Below are 14,738 nucleotides of genomic sequence, written 5' to 3'. Positions count from 1 at the left end.
CCCTGGCCATTGTGGCCATCTGGGGAGTGAACCAGCAGGCGGAAGCTGTCTCTCTTTTCCTCCTCCCGTCACTCTGCCTTCAAATGAGTCTTTAAAAAAAGAAGAGTCAGGGCCTCCTGAGCCTTGTCCATCAGGAGGTAAGCGCCCGAGGCTGTAGGGAAGGACCTGCCTGGTGTCACGGGCACCTGGCAGGCAATGGCTGCCACTCAGGTCACACGGAGTCTGCGTGGGGCCTCCTCCCTGCCCTTCTCTCAACCCGCACGGTTGTGGTGGCCACGCTGCCTGGCTCCAAGTCTGCAAAGGGGCTCAAGAGCAGCTCTGCCCAATCCCCAAGCCCCGGCCCCTGTCCCAGCCTCCAGCACCTTCCAGCACCCAGGAAACACAGGGCCGACCACCCCAGCACCAAACAGAGCCCTGCAGCCTGGCCTCCAAGCTCCTTTCCCAGCTATCTGCCCCTCCTGTCAACCTGGACACCAGCCGCTGCTGTTCTGGCTCGGCTCATGGCTGTGCCATTCTTCTCGCTCCTCTGGGCGAACTCCTACACATCCCTCAACACCCAGCTCCAAGGTCACCTCTTCTCCAGCCCCCCTCTCCGAGTTGGCTGCACTGCCACATCCACGGGAGCTTTGCCCAGTGGATTATGGCATCCGTTCCCCCAAGATCTGGGCATGCCTCTGGTTGTTCTTCTCCATTTTATTTGAGAGGCAGATAGACAAAAGATTTCCCGTCCCTCAGTTCACTCCCCCAAAGGCCTGCAGCAGCCAGGACTGGACCAGGCGAAGCCAGGAGCTGGGAACTCCACCTTCATCTCCCACATGAGTAGCAGGGACCCCGTGACTAGCACCGGCCCTCCTGCCTCTCGGGGTACGCACTGGCAGAGAGCTGGCGTCAGGAGCAGGGGCCGGGACTGGAATCCAGGCAGCGCCAGTGTGGGATGCAAGCCTCGTAACCACTCAGCCGAACGTCCACTCCCTGAGTCCTTGCTTGGGCGCAGGACCGACAGGTAACTCGGCCTGCCGTCACGTCCTCGCTGGTCGAGAGCACCTGGCCCAAGCCCACCTTTGCAGCCTGATGGCTCACTTTCCTGTCATCGGCTCTGTTGGTTGGGAAAAATTTCCTCTCTGGTTCCTAACACCAGGTGTTACGGGGCTGAACTGGGTCCCCCTAAAATGCATGTCTAAGCCTGAGCCCCCAACCCTGACTATATTTGGAGACGGATCCTTAAAAGCGGTAACTAAGGTTAAATGGGGTCCTCCTAAGAGGTGAGGACAGAGACGCTCAGAGCAGCAACCACGTGGGGACGCAGGGAGAAAGAGGCGGCTGTGGGCCGAGAGGAGAGGCCTCAGAGCGGCCAGAGCTGCCCCCGCCTTGACCTGGGCGTCCTGGCCCCCAGAACTGAGTTCTGTGTTTGTGGCTGCATTGACCCTGCTCTGCTCCCACGACGGGCCCTCCTGGACAGCAGCCTGAGGACCGCTCCGGATCCTCGTGCTGGAGCCGAGTCCCACGCCTCTGCGCTCCAGCCTGGCCCCTGTCTGTGCCCAGCCACAGGCGCCCACCCCCTGACCGGTCAGCAGGAGGCAGCGGTGACTGACGCGAGGGGGCGGGCCTAAGCCTTGAACCACAGGGGGAACCTGGGTAACGCACGGGCAGGTGCGGCCCAGAGCCTGGATTTGGGAAGCTGAAGAGTGTTGTGACTTGTTCCCCACTGGACGGGTCCAGTCTACCCTTTCCAAAGGCAAAACCAAACCAAGCCAGGTTCAAAGAAGCAAGACAGACAACCAGGCTGAGGAAGCAGGCTCCCCGTGACGTTACGCCATGTACACAGCTATCATCACGTGATGCCCCATAACTATGTATCTCTGAACAACACAGTGTCCAAAACGTAAGCAAAGTGCAGCCACACGGTGTATTTGTGTGCATGCGCGTGTTTGCAGCGGGATAAAACCACTTTACAGTACAGGCTTCCAGTCAGCCCTCACCAAGAAGCAGCGCAAGGGGCAAGGCCCCTACACCCACGCCCAACCGGCCCCAGCCCAGCCTCGCTGGGGGCCACGCAGTTCACAGGTGTGTATGGGGGGGCGCCCCCGCCACAGGCCCCAGTCCTGGCTGAAAGCGAGGCAGGCAAGGCTGCTAGTAGAAGATGCCCAAGTGGGTCCCCTCCAGGTCTTCTTGCCAAAGTTCGGGGCAGCCACTGAGCCGCAGGGCTGAGCTCTGCGAGGGGCTGGCTTGGCTGAGCGGGAAGGCAGGGCCCAGCGCCTGCTCCTGGGGGCCGGGGAGCACCTCCACACCACGGCCCCAGCACGCCCACTGGGTCTGAGGCTGCAGTCTCTGGCACGACGCGGGGGGCAGGATGGGTGGGCTTCCCAGTGGAGACACAGAGGAACTCTGTAAAACAGGAAAGAGCAGCTCAGGAGTGGGCCCCTGCCGGGGGGGGGGGGGGGGGGCTGGCAGCCAGGATCAACACTCAACCCCAGCTCTGCCCCTCACTAACGGTGAGACCTCTCCTGACTGCAGTGAGCCTCGGTTTTCTCATCTGTGAAATGGGCGAGATGCCAACATCGGCTCCCTAGGGGCGTTGCTGGGCAGGCTGAAGGAATTAACACAGCCAAGTGCCAAGACGGGGGCTGGGGAAATGCCCCAGCTCTGGTTATGAACTTGACCCTTTGCAGACTCAGAGAAAACACGAGGGTCATCAGCTGCCAGCCCATCTCAGAAAGTGCTGTCCTCACAAGTGGGCCTCCCTCCTCCCCACCCCCGAACTCGAACCGGAACCCGAACCCTCCTAGAGAGAATTTCTTCCCAGGGACCCCACCACCTTCCACCCTGACCTCTGAGTAAGTCGGGGGGCTCTGAGGACCCTGGGTGGCAGTGCCTACACCCCCCTCCCCGCTGGAGGTTCCTCCCACTCTCCCATCCACTAAGCAATCGCTAACCTAGAAAGTACGCCCTTCCCTGTGGACCTGACACCTCCGACCCCTCCACTTCCAACGCACCCTGGGACCACCCCGAGGGAAGTGGCGAAGCCCTAGGTGCATACCTGGTACACTGCAGCCAGCTCCGGGGGCGCGGGGGGCGGCGTCCAGGGTGCCGCGGGGTGCCCGGGCTCTGGGGACATCTGCGTCCCGGGGCAAGCTTGGGGTGGCGTCCAAGGCGACGCATCCGGGGCTCTCCCTCGGGGCTGATGCGCGGGTGACTGCATCGTGGGGCAGTACGGGGGCGTCACCCAGGGATCCGAGTCCGGGACTCTGCTCCCCACGTATTCAGGCGCGGAGCGGGGCCCCGGGCGGGCGTCCGGGGACCCCCAGGCGGCTCCGGCGCAGACCGCGGAGCCCACGCCCGGCACCTGCGCGGCGCCGCCGTCGGGGCAGAGCGGGCAGCCCCGGGGACTCGCGGCGTCGCTGCGCCGCCGGCGCGGGCGCCGCAGGCTGTCCTCGCTGAGGCCCAGCACGGCCGACAGGTGGCCGATGTAGCGGATGGCCAGGCGCAGCGTCTCGATCTTGGTCAGGCTCTGGCCGGCGGGCGCCACGGACGGCGGCAGGAAGCGGCGCAGCTCGTGCAGCGCGCGGGCGAGCGTGCGCATGCGCAGCTTCTCGCGCTCGCTGGCGCTCTGGCGCTGGCCGCCCGCGGGGCCGGGCCGCGCTCGTCGGGGCGCCGTCGGGGCGGCCGCGGGGAGCCGGGTGCGGGCGCCGTGGCCGGGGGCGGCGGGCAGCGAGGGGCCGCGGGCGCCGTCGCACGGGCAGGACCCAGACGAGTCCGAGGAGGAGGCCGGGGACGTGGAGACCGAGGACGCGTCCCAGCCCCAGCCCTGGGGGAGGACCCAGTGGTCTTGGCCGAGGAGGCCGTGTGGAGGCGGCGGCGGCGGCGGCAGCGGCGGTGGCGGAGACTGGGCCATGGCTCGCCGGCGGGGCTCTGGGCGGCTGGGCCGGCCACCTCCAAGCCGGAGCCTTTATCCGGGCCTGAGGTGCGAGGTGGCCCCCCGCCGGCTTACAGCGAGGTGTCAAAACCCACAGAGCCCAGGGACGGTCCGGGCAGGGGGCCCTGGGAAAGCGGGCCCATTTGCGGAGGTGTGGATTCTGACTCCTCGGGGGCTCTAATGGGGCCCGGGAAGTGTGGGAGGGACAATTCGCATCTGGATGGAGCTGCTAAGCTTCTCACCAACCCCCCCCCCCCGCCCAGCCCCGTCCACTGGGGAGTGGGGGTGCCACCAATGAGGCAGGTAGCGCCCAGGTGCGTGGCCAGGCGGTCCCTCGGGTGTCTCCCGGGCGCTGGTGAGGCGCCGCCCGGGACTGATCCTCTAGCCCACACAGCGCCTCCTGGCGCGCTGGATCTGGCTTCGAGTGTGATGGGGGTGGGAGGGTGGGTACAGGTGGACCCTCTTAGGGTCCCCCAGAACCCCACTGGCTGATTCCACGAGGGACCCCGGGATCGTTATCTCGGTGCTGCGAGTGGCCTGGAGAGGTCTGGGGTGCAGTGGGTGATGATGGGAGAAGCTGGGTGCCCAGGCCGGCCTCTTTATTGGTTGGATGACCTTGGGCGAGTCACTTAGAGGTCTGGGCTCTGGGGACCTCAGCAGCGCCCCAGCAGTAGCCAGGGTACCCAGCGCTGGGGAGGAGGCTGCTACGCTGTTAGAAGGAAGGGACTCGGGTGTCAAGGCTGTTCATTCGTCTTTCGTAGCAGCTGGCGACTGTCGGTGTCCCCGGGTGAACAAGCTCTCCTTGGGGTCAGTTCTCCTGAGATGCCTTTCTTGTGGAAAGGGCAAGTGAACCGGACAATGGATAACCAGTTGCCCCACCACGAACTAGCTGGGTGTCCTTGGGCAAAGCCCTTAACCTGTCTCAGCTTGAGCTTCTGGGCAATAAAACAGGAGTGAAACTTGGAGCATCTGCTCACAGGATCCCTGTGAGGGATGGTTTTCACTCCTGTGTGAGCTCCAGGGACAGGGCTGCGCAGGATGAGCCACAGGAGCAGGGGCTGGTGCTGTGGCGCAGCGGGTTAAAGCCCTGGCCTGTAGCGCCAGCATCCCATACGGACGCTGGTTTGAGTCCTGGCTGCTCCACTTCCCATCCAGCTGTCTGCTGTGGCCTGGGAAAGCAGTAGAAGATGGCCCTAGTCCTTGGGCCCCTGCACCCATGTGGGAGACCCAGAAGAAGCTCCTGGCTTTGGATTGGCGCAGCTCCAGCCATCGCAGCCAATTGGGGAATGAACCAGTGGAATGAAAGGCCTCTCTCTCTCTTTGGCTTTACCTTTCTCTGTAACTCTGTCTTTCAAATAAATAAAATAAATCTTTAAAAAAAGCCACCTGGGGTCCAGAGGCCATGCAGAGGTCATGGCTGGGCCTGGGGCCATGAGTAGGTTTTGAGCAGGGAGGGAGGCAGGTGGAGAGCATTCCAGAGGGGAACTGGATGGGGAGAGGCACAGGGCGAGCCCTCCCAGGGTGCCCAGGTACAGGCACTGCTGGGGTGGCTGGAGGTGGGCTTTGTTTCCAAGGTAACGGGGAGCTAGCCTTGGGACTTTGGAGCATAAAGTTGCTGTACTGAAAAGAAATTGGTAACTAAGGATCAGCATGGCAAGAGCAGATGAACCATCGCTGCCCCAAGGGGTGAATGACCTTGTCGTTTTTATGGCTGTTATTAAAAACTAACTTCATTGGGCTAATTATGCAACTTCACTGTAAGAAACAGTAACGCTGCACATAGTGCCAGAGTCCCAGGCTGCAGCTGTGGGGAGGTCCAGCGTGGCCCTCAGCGTGTTTACACAAACGTGTACCCTCGGAGGGTGCACAGTTCACGCGCGGTGCTGTCACGCACCTTGCACGTCACGCCTAGCAGCTTATAATTTGCTTGTTTTTTCTCTCATCCAGCAGCTTGTCTTAGATTGTTCCACATCAGGATGTGTGCAGCCGATTCCCCTTTATAAACAATAACCAATCGAAGTTTTACCCTGGATGAGCACAGATACCTGCTGCGGGCTATATACAAAAGAAAACTGCAGGAGCCGGCGCCGTGGCTCACGTGGCTAAGCCTCCGCCTGCGGCGCCAGCATCCCATATGGGTGCCAAGTTCTAGTCCCGGTTGCTCCTCTTCCAGTCCAACTCTCTGCTGTGGCCCAAGTGCTTGGGCCCTGCACCCGCATGGGAGACCAGGAGAAAGTACTCGGCTCCTGGCTTCAGATCAGCGTAGTTCCAGCCGTAGCGGCCATTTGGGGGGTGAACCAACAGAAAGAAGACCTTTGTGTCTCTCTCTCTCACTGTCTATCTGTCAAATAAATAAAAAGAAGAAGAAGACTGCAGCCCTAGTTTACTCGAATGTTCATCCATTTAGATAGTTTTTTATAAATATTTATTTTATTCAAAGGGCAGAGGTCCAGAGGAAGAGGGAGAGAGATTTTCCATCTGCAGGTTCACGCCTCAAATATCTGCATCAGCCAGGGCTGGGCCAGGCCAAAACCAGGAGCCAGAAGCTTCATCCGGGTCTCCCATGTGGGTGCAGGGGTCCAAGGACTTGGGCCCTCCTCTGCTGCTTTCCCAGATGCACTAGCAGGGAGCCAGATTGAAGTGGAGCAGCCAGCACTTGAACCGGTTTCCACGTGGGCTGCTGGCACTGAAGGCAGTGGTTTAACCCTCTGTGCCACAGTGTCGACCCCATTTAAATAATTTTAATTTTGGGGGGAAAAGTAAAATGGCAGGAGAGACCAGTAAACCTTCAAAAATAAAATGTTAACACTTTATCCCTCTCAGAACTTATTTCAAAATATGTTACAGAAATTTTGATGTTATAGTGAAGTAATCACTGACATTAAATAACATTGGCTAATGTATCTTGTTTATTCTAGTGGCTATGAACAATGAGAAAAAAAATTTAAGGTTTATTTATTTACTTGAAAGGCAGAGAGAGAGGCAGAGAGAGAGAGAGGTCTTCCATCCGATGGTTCACTCCCCAATTGGCCGCAATGGCTGGAACTGCGCCGATCTGAAGCCAGGAGCCAGAAGCTTCATCCGGGTCTCCCATGTGGGTGCAGGGGCCCAAGGACTTGGGCCATCTTCCACTGCTTTCCCGGGCCACAGCAGAGAGCTGGATTGGAAATGGAGCATCCGGGACTCGAGCCAGCGCCCATATAGGATGCCAGCACTGTAGGCGGCAGCTTTACCTGCTAAGCCACAGCGCCGGCCAGCACTGGCCCCGAGAAATTTTTAATTTGTAACGTGAAATGAAGATGAAATTGATTGCATACAGGCTTGATTTGACACAAAGCGGTTAGTATACAACATTGCATGAGTTAAAAGGGTTTCAATGAAGGTCAAACACATACACACACACACACACACACACAGACACACACAGTTTCCTAAGGGAAGTAGAAACGTCACAGGCTAAAAGGTTGAAATACTGGCAGGTGTGGCTTAGGTACATCGTTCGTTCAGCCAAGCCAGCAGCTCTGGACCTACTAACTGGCACGGAAGCCGCAGGGACTAGCAGGGAGCTAGCACGCTGGCACTTGACAGTCGTAAACAGACTGATCAGTTGTCACAGTTCCGTCCAGCTGCGGAGTCTGGTTGTGTTCCTGACGCACACATTTAACTGCCGTGAGGGACTGTGGAGCGGCGCGGACTGAAGGCAGTCCCTCTGTGTACGCCTTCCGCTGCCCTGCGCGTGTGCCAGGGATCTCCACCAAGGTCTGATGACCCAGCACCTCCCTCGTCCCCAGCCTTAATGCTGCATGGGCATCTGTTACCCACACAGAGCCCTGCACGTGGAACACGCTCCCCCTTCTCTGGGGTAGCCTGCCTGCTTTCTGCCTTGATTTGGGCTAGCCTCGGGGATGTCCGAGCTTAAACGTGGCCTTGGGATGGGTTTGCTATGGCCCCTGGCTCTTCAGTGGGCCCGAGTCAGCTCCGGAGGCATGGGACACACTGTCTGCCCGTCTCATTCTTCAGCGGGGAAACCAACATGGTAGCCCCGATGCTTAGCACAGGGAGGCAGTGTTGCTCAGTGGTTAGGGGGCTGGGCTATGGAGTCGAGTAGCTCCACCCATGGAAGCCGTGAGAACTTTGGCAGCTTATTCAACCTCGGATTTTTTCATGCAGGAAATAGGGATTCCAATCTCCCGTGTAATGGCTGGGGTAGTAAGATAATGCACTTCGTAGTACTTAGCACGGGGCTGGGCAAGTTCCAGGGGCAGGGTCGGGTGGGAAAGGGAGCGCGCTGGAGTGTGAGGACGGGGCTGTCAGCACGGGCCGTGGCCCGCCCTTCTCTGGGATTCACTCCAGTGGCAGCTGTCAGGCAGGGCACCCTCCACCCCTCCACCTCCAGCCTCTCCTCCCTGGGCCCAGGCGTGGGCTTGTCCTCAAAAGCACACCCACTCCTGACCTGAGCTGCAGGAAAACTCAGGTGCCTGGAGCTGGCGCTGCAGCTGACGGCCCCACCCCCACCGCACCCCCAGGCTAGGCTCGTCGTGGAGGCTCAGAGCCAGCTTCCCAGGGCTGGGGCCTGCCCAGGTGCCTGTCCATCCATCCAGGCCTGCAAGTGGTCCTCCCTTGGTGAGGGGGTGGGGCCGGGCCTTTACTGGCTGCTGTCTGCCCCGAGGTGCTGGGCCAGCAAGCTGGGTCTGGGTTCCACCCTGCTCTTCCACACATCCGCAGCCTCTGATGGAAGGAGAGACGAGGCTGTGAGCTGGCTGCTGGGTGAGGGGCTCAGCGCTGGGCCTCCGTCCTAGACAGGGGAGCTGGCGCCTGGATGACGGAGCTCCCTGCGAGAACTCACGAAAGCTAAGGGTTATGCTCCTGTGGCTCCGCCCTCTGCTATTTCCTCCCTCCCTGGAAAACGTGTTGGCTGCAGCTTCAGCTACTGTGTTGCACCCGGGGATGTTGGAGCTAGAGGGCGGAGGCATTGATGACTTCCCAGAACAGCCGCAGCGGCCCTGGGCTGTCTGTCTCTACCCTGAGAGAAAGTGACTCGCCTTGTGTTTTAAGTCGCGGGGGTCATTTTGAGTCTATGCTGTGAGCAGCTGCACACAATCCCTGTCCACGTAAGGACATGGCGTAGGGTTTCCCGGTCAGTGCATGGGGACATGCGACGGATGACAGGGAGTTAAGTGACACCACAGATAGAGCAGGTGCACCTGGAGCAAGGTCCCTGGTGACATGTGCTTGTCACAGGCAATATTATGATCATGTTTTAAAATTATGTATTTGAGAGAGAGAGAGAGAGAGAGAGAGAGAGAGAGAGAGAGATGCCATCCATCTGCTGGGTCACTCACTTCCTGCTGCAACAGCCGAGGCTGGGTGGGCCAGGCTGAAGCTAGGAGTCCAGGCCTCAGTCTGGGTCTCTCACGGACGGTGAGTTCCCAGGTACTTGAGCTGCCCTTCATGGTGGGGCCAGGATGTCCCAAGGCTGTGCACATCCCAGGTGGTGCCTTCACCTCTGGGCCACACACCTGCCCCAGCGTTGTAATCCTGAATAATTTGGAGGGAGCCCAAACCCAGGAGAGGAATTGGCTGCCAGCCAGAGATCCCGGCCGCCTAGAGCAGCCCGTGAGGTGGAATCAGATGGAATCCGCAGAGCCCTCCAAGTTCAGGGGCAGGCTGCAGCACGTAAGATGTGGGAGGGGCACAGGGGCCGTTGCTTCCAGGTGTCAAGGGCAAGGCAAGCAAATGGGACCCCAAGCTGCATTCAAATTCTCAAGAAGCAGGGGGTCTCCAGCCAAGGAGGTCCTGGCTTCTTCCCCCACCCTGGCAGGGTGGGCCACGCCTCGAGTAAGCTCATGAGGGTGGGGCCAGACCCCAGCGCAGGGCAGGAAGCCAGGTCACCAGAGAAACAGGCCCTGCGGGTGTTTAACACAGAAATAAAAATGGGGGAGGGGCGTGGCCATTGTCTCCAGAGGGCTTGGCCTAGGGGACCAGGCCAGGGACAGGAGGGGACTTCCCGGTGGGCTGGGTGCTGGGGTGCCCAGCTCTCAGTCCCCGCTGAGGGGGCTGGGTGGCCCTGATGTATTCAGAGCTGAGGCCCAGGACCAAGGAGAGGACTGGGGCTGCTGCTTCGTGGGCAGGTGCAGAAGGAGGCTGCTCCGGTGCATCCGGCAATGTGCCCACCCCTGCTGCGTGGGACGGGAGCCCCAGGATGCAGCTGGGCCCATGCTCAGGGCTGCAGCCACAAGGCCGCCACTGCCTTTGGCGAGGCTTGCCCGGGTGCCATGGGCCAGCCTGGCGCTGGGAGGCGGACAGTGCCCACCCTGACATTGCCCTTGCACAGGTGAGGAGACTGAGGGCCCCGTCCACCTCTGTCTGTGCACATCCCTGAACTTGCTCCCTGCCCCCACTGGTCAGGCGATGCCAGAGGCCACAGGGATGAAGCCCGGCACCCTCATCCAGCTCTAGCTCTGTGCGGGGAAACAGAGGCAGTGCCTCCGGCCTGCTCACCCCTGGCCTCAGCAGGCACCCGGCTACCCACAGCCACATCCCTGGGCAGGCAGCCCAGAGCCCCTGGACACAGGACCGAGGCTGTGGTGCCAGGGTGAGACCAGGCTGCTGACCACCGCCTCCCTTTCCTCTGCTCGGGTCCCCTCCAGGCCCGGGGGGGTGGGCTGTGGGGGGCTGTGGGAACGTGGGAGGGAAGGGGGGAGGCAGGGCCGGGAGCGCCTGCAGGGTCGTGTGGTATTCTCATTACTAGCCGGGGTCCCAGGCCACTGTGGCTGCCTTCACACCTCCCGGCTGCCTGTTGACACTAAGGCCACCTCCCTCGGGGCAGAAGGTGTTGACTTGGGAACCAGGGTGTGCAGGGGCCTCCAAAACAGCCGGGCAGCAGGTCCCCTCAGGAGCCCAGAAGGCACTTGTTCGGGGGTGTGGACTGCTGCAGGGTCTGCCCCCCCGGGGGGCGGGGCGGGCAGAGAAGGAGGGGGCCCCTGCAGGCACGTGACACTGCGCACAGCCAGGACGCCTGATGACAGGGCCCTGCCAGGCTGTGTCACGCAAGGCCCAGAGGCTGGTAGACAGCAGGGCAAGGTCACAGAACAGCCGCTGGGACAGGGCTCAGAGAGCTGGGCCCACAGGTCACTCCCACCAGGTTCCCTGGGCCAGGAGCACAGCCCACTGGTGTCTGAGACAGAGGCCTGGACACCACCATGCTGGGGCTGGGGCTGGGGCCAGGGCTGGGGCTGGGGCCGGGGCCGGGGCTGGGGCTGGACTGGGAGGAGGTCGGTAGGCTGGGAGCTGGGAGCTGAGCTGTGTGCTGTGTGCCCAGGGAGGCCTAAGAGGAGCTCCCTGCAGGGGTGGTCAGGGTGAGTGGGGGGGGGGGGGGGCGGGAGAAGGGACCTGAGGCTGCACATCTCTTCTGGGTGGAGGTGGGGCCGGACTGGGAGGGGCAGAGCTCAGAACTGCTCCAGGGTGGGGTGAGACCAGGAGAGGTGAAGAGGAAGCAGCTGGGAGCAGGCAGGCCTCAGTCTCCTCACCTATGAAATGGGTGTCCTTGCTTGCTGTGAGGTGAGGCACCCGGGGGCTCCACAGGGACCCTCCGAGTCCCTGCAGCTCTTAAGAAAGGGGGAGGTGAGGTGCCCCTTCCCCATGCTGCAGGCCCAGCCTCCCAGGCCTCAACTCTAGAGCCACAGGGGGGCTTGGGCCCCACTTGCTGGAGCGCGCACAAGCCTCCTTCTCTGTTTTGTTTTTTTTTTTTTTTTTTTTAAGTTATCAAAGCAATGCATTCTCGCTGTAAGAATGTGGGGAAATACAAAACCCTCCATGCGTCCCACCCAGAGAGGCACTTGGGCCTGTGCAGCGCAGGCCAAGCCTTTCCAGGCATTTACAGGAACTGCAGACAGAGGGGGTGCACCTTTTTATTGTTTGGTTTTCTTTCTCTTTTTTCTTTTTTTTTTTTTAAATATTTGTTTGCAAGGCGGGGTGACCCAGAGTGAGAGGGACCAAACTTCCATCTATTGGCTCGCTCCTCAAATGCCCACAACAGCCAAGGTTAGGCCAGGAGCGCCGTCCAGTTCTCCCTTGTGAGTGACAGGAGCCCAAGTACTGGGACCAGTATCTGCTGCTGCCCGGGCGCAGTAGCGGGAAGGTAGACCAGAAGCATGGAGTTGGCTCTGTGATTTGGGATGTGGGAGTCCCAAGTGGTGGCTTAACCCAGCATGCCTGGATGGCCACACCTTTCCCATTGTTTTAAACTCCTGGCATATGTATTTTTCTTTTTTTTTTAGTTTTTTCATTTATTTGACAGACAGACAGAGACAGCTCCCTTCTGCTAGTTTCCCAAATGCTCACAACGGCCAGGGCTGGGCTGGGACCAAAGCCGGAGCCAGGAACTCCATCCAGGGCTCCCGCTTGTGTGGCCGGAACCCAAGGACTTGAGCCGTCACTGCTGCCTTCCAGGGCCTTAAGCTGGCAGGAGTCAGGAGCTGGAGTTGAGGATCAGACCGGGGATCTGACATGGGGTGACGGTGTCTCACCTGCTTGGCTAAATGCCCACTCTTTTTTTTTTGATAGTCTCAATGAGATAGAGTTCACATAGGGTGCATCATGTGTTTATTTTTTATTTTATTTTATTTTATTTTATTTTATTTTATTTTTTGACAGGCAGAGTGGATAGTGAGAGAGAGAGAGACAGAGAGAAAGGTCTTCCTTTTGCCGTTGGTTCACCCTCCAATGGCCGCCACAGTTGGCGCGCTGCGGCTGGCGCACTGCGCTGATCCAAAGGCAGGAGCCAGGAGCCAGGTGCTTCTCCTGGTCTCCCATGGGGTGCATGGGCCATCCTCCACTGCACTCCCTGGCCACAGCAGAGAGCTGGCCTGGAAGAGGGGCAACCGGGAAAGAATCCGGCATCCCGACCAGGACTAGAACCCGGTGTGCCAGCGCCGCCAGGCGGAGGATTAGCCTAGTGAGCCGAGGCACCAGCCGCATCATGTGTTTAAAGTATGTAATGTGAGGTTTTTGTACGTTGCACTTTGAATTTTGCAACAATTACGGTGAAATAAGTATGACATAAAATTTGCCATTTTTAAGTGTACAGCTTGGTGGTATTCATATGTTCAAGTGCTATGCACCTGACACCATTTCTTCTTCTTTTTTTTAAGATTTATTTATATATTTGAAAGGCAGTTACAGAAAGAGGGCCAGAACAGAAAGAGAGACAGAGACAGAGATAGAAACAGACCTTCCACCTGTTGGTTCACTCCCTCAAATGGCCGCGATGGCCAGGACTGGGCCAGGCTGAAGCCAGGAGCCAGGTTCTCCATCTGAGTCTTCCATGTGGGTGCAGGGGCCCAAGCACCTGGGTTGTCTTCTGCTACTTTCCCAGGCGCATTAGCAGGGATCTGGATGGGAAGTGGAGCAGCCAGGACTCGAACCCATTGCAGATGCCAGCTTTACCTGCTACGCCAAACGCCCACCCCACCCCCCAGCACGAGATTTCTCAGGCATGCCCGATACTCCATGGTGTGGTGGTAACAGCGGAAGTTAACTGTGAGCAATTTCTCAGCGTTTCCTACCTGTGTACATCCTTGGACCTGTATTTGAAAAACTATTTTAAAACTGCACGTGTAATACAGGAATACAGTCTCCAGGTGAAACATGTAAGCCTAATTCTTTCTTGACCAGCAGCCAGAACCCAGGCCTGCCCCTGGCCACACACCTGGGCCTGGTCTGTTAGCACACACCGTCACGTGCCAGGCCCGCTGCCCCTCAGAGTCACATACATCACAGCAGGTCCGTAAGATTGCGTCACCCAGGGTATGACATCATAGTCATTTTAGTTTGCCTAAGTACAGACTCGCTATTGTGTGCACAATGACAAAAACATCCAATAACACCATTAAAGGAAGTACCCCTAGGTCCGGCGCTGTGGTGCAGTGGGTTCAGCCACCGCCTGGGATGCCAGCATCCCACGTGAGCGCTGGTTCTAGTCCCGGCTGCTGCACTTCCCGATCTAACTCCTCTGCTGGTGTGGTCCAAGTGCTTGGGCCCTCGCACCCATGTGGGAGACCCAGAGGAAGCTCCTGGCTCTTAGGTTCAGCCTGGCCCAGCCCCAGCCATTGAGGCCATTTGGGGAGTGAACCAGTGGAAGGAAGACCTCTCTCTCTCTCTCTCTCTCTCTGAGACTCTGCCTTTCTAATAAAGGCATTTTTTTTTTTTACAGACTGTGCCCCTGTCACTAGGAAAGGCATGCCCGTACTTGGCGAGAACACGAGGCCTTTGCCCACACACGTGCCCACGTACACACAGAGTCCACGGCGTGATTCCACGACAGGCTGGGTGGGGCTGTGTTTCAGATTCTTGGGGTTCCTGTGTTTGCTGTGTGGGTGGTGTCAGGCCGAATGGCCTTTCCTGCCACTTGCCTTTCGGTCTAAACCTGCCCCTTTAATCTCTGATGAGGATAAATTCCCATCAAGGGCAGGTGCAGGGCATGACGGGGCCACTCTGAAGCCTCAGGCCAGGCCCAGGGAGCCACACACCTAGGTGCTCCCGTGTACAACCTCCAAGACCCAGGCCAGGGCTGGATCTGGGTGACTTTTGGGCCCTTGGGCCTGGTTGTCGAAGAGCCTTCTCCTCGTGATGGAGCATCTGGCTAACTCCAGACCCCCCAACCCCACCCCCACCTCCCCCAGCCTGTCCAGGGCCGCCCCAGTCCCGCCAGCCCTCCGAGCTGCTCAGCTTTCACTGGGTCACAGGTGGGATACCTCAAACAGTGGGAAGCAGGACCTGAACGTGCCAGGGGTTTGGTGTCCAGCCCCTCACCACTGTGGCCTGA

At 59.4% G+C, this 14,738-nt stretch overlaps 1 protein-coding gene across 1 annotated transcript; it reads right to left on the bottom strand.

Annotated features, from left to right (window-relative positions):
• Positions 1-1,887: 1,887 nt before the first annotated feature.
• On the bottom strand, positions 1,888-3,907 carry MESP2 (mesoderm posterior bHLH transcription factor 2). Its single transcript, XM_070053393.2, has 2 exons — positions 3,038-3,907; positions 1,888-2,385 (listed from the first exon to the last, which is right to left on the bottom strand). Exons 1-2 carry the CDS (start codon positions 3,890-3,892, stop codon positions 2,131-2,133), a joined length of 1,110 nt encoding a protein of 369 aa, XP_069909494.2. The 5' UTR covers positions 3,893-3,907; the 3' UTR covers positions 1,888-2,130.
• Between the last annotated feature and the right edge of the window lie 10,831 nt (positions 3,908-14,738).

Source organism: Oryctolagus cuniculus, chromosome 12, assembly GCF_051225735.1.
Source record: "Oryctolagus cuniculus isolate XC-2025 breed Fujian yellow rabbit chromosome 12, ASM5122573v1, whole genome shotgun sequence".
Taxonomy (NCBI): Eukaryota; Metazoa; Chordata; class Mammalia; order Lagomorpha; family Leporidae; genus Oryctolagus; species Oryctolagus cuniculus.
This window is presented reverse-complemented; position numbering and strand designations above follow the sequence as displayed.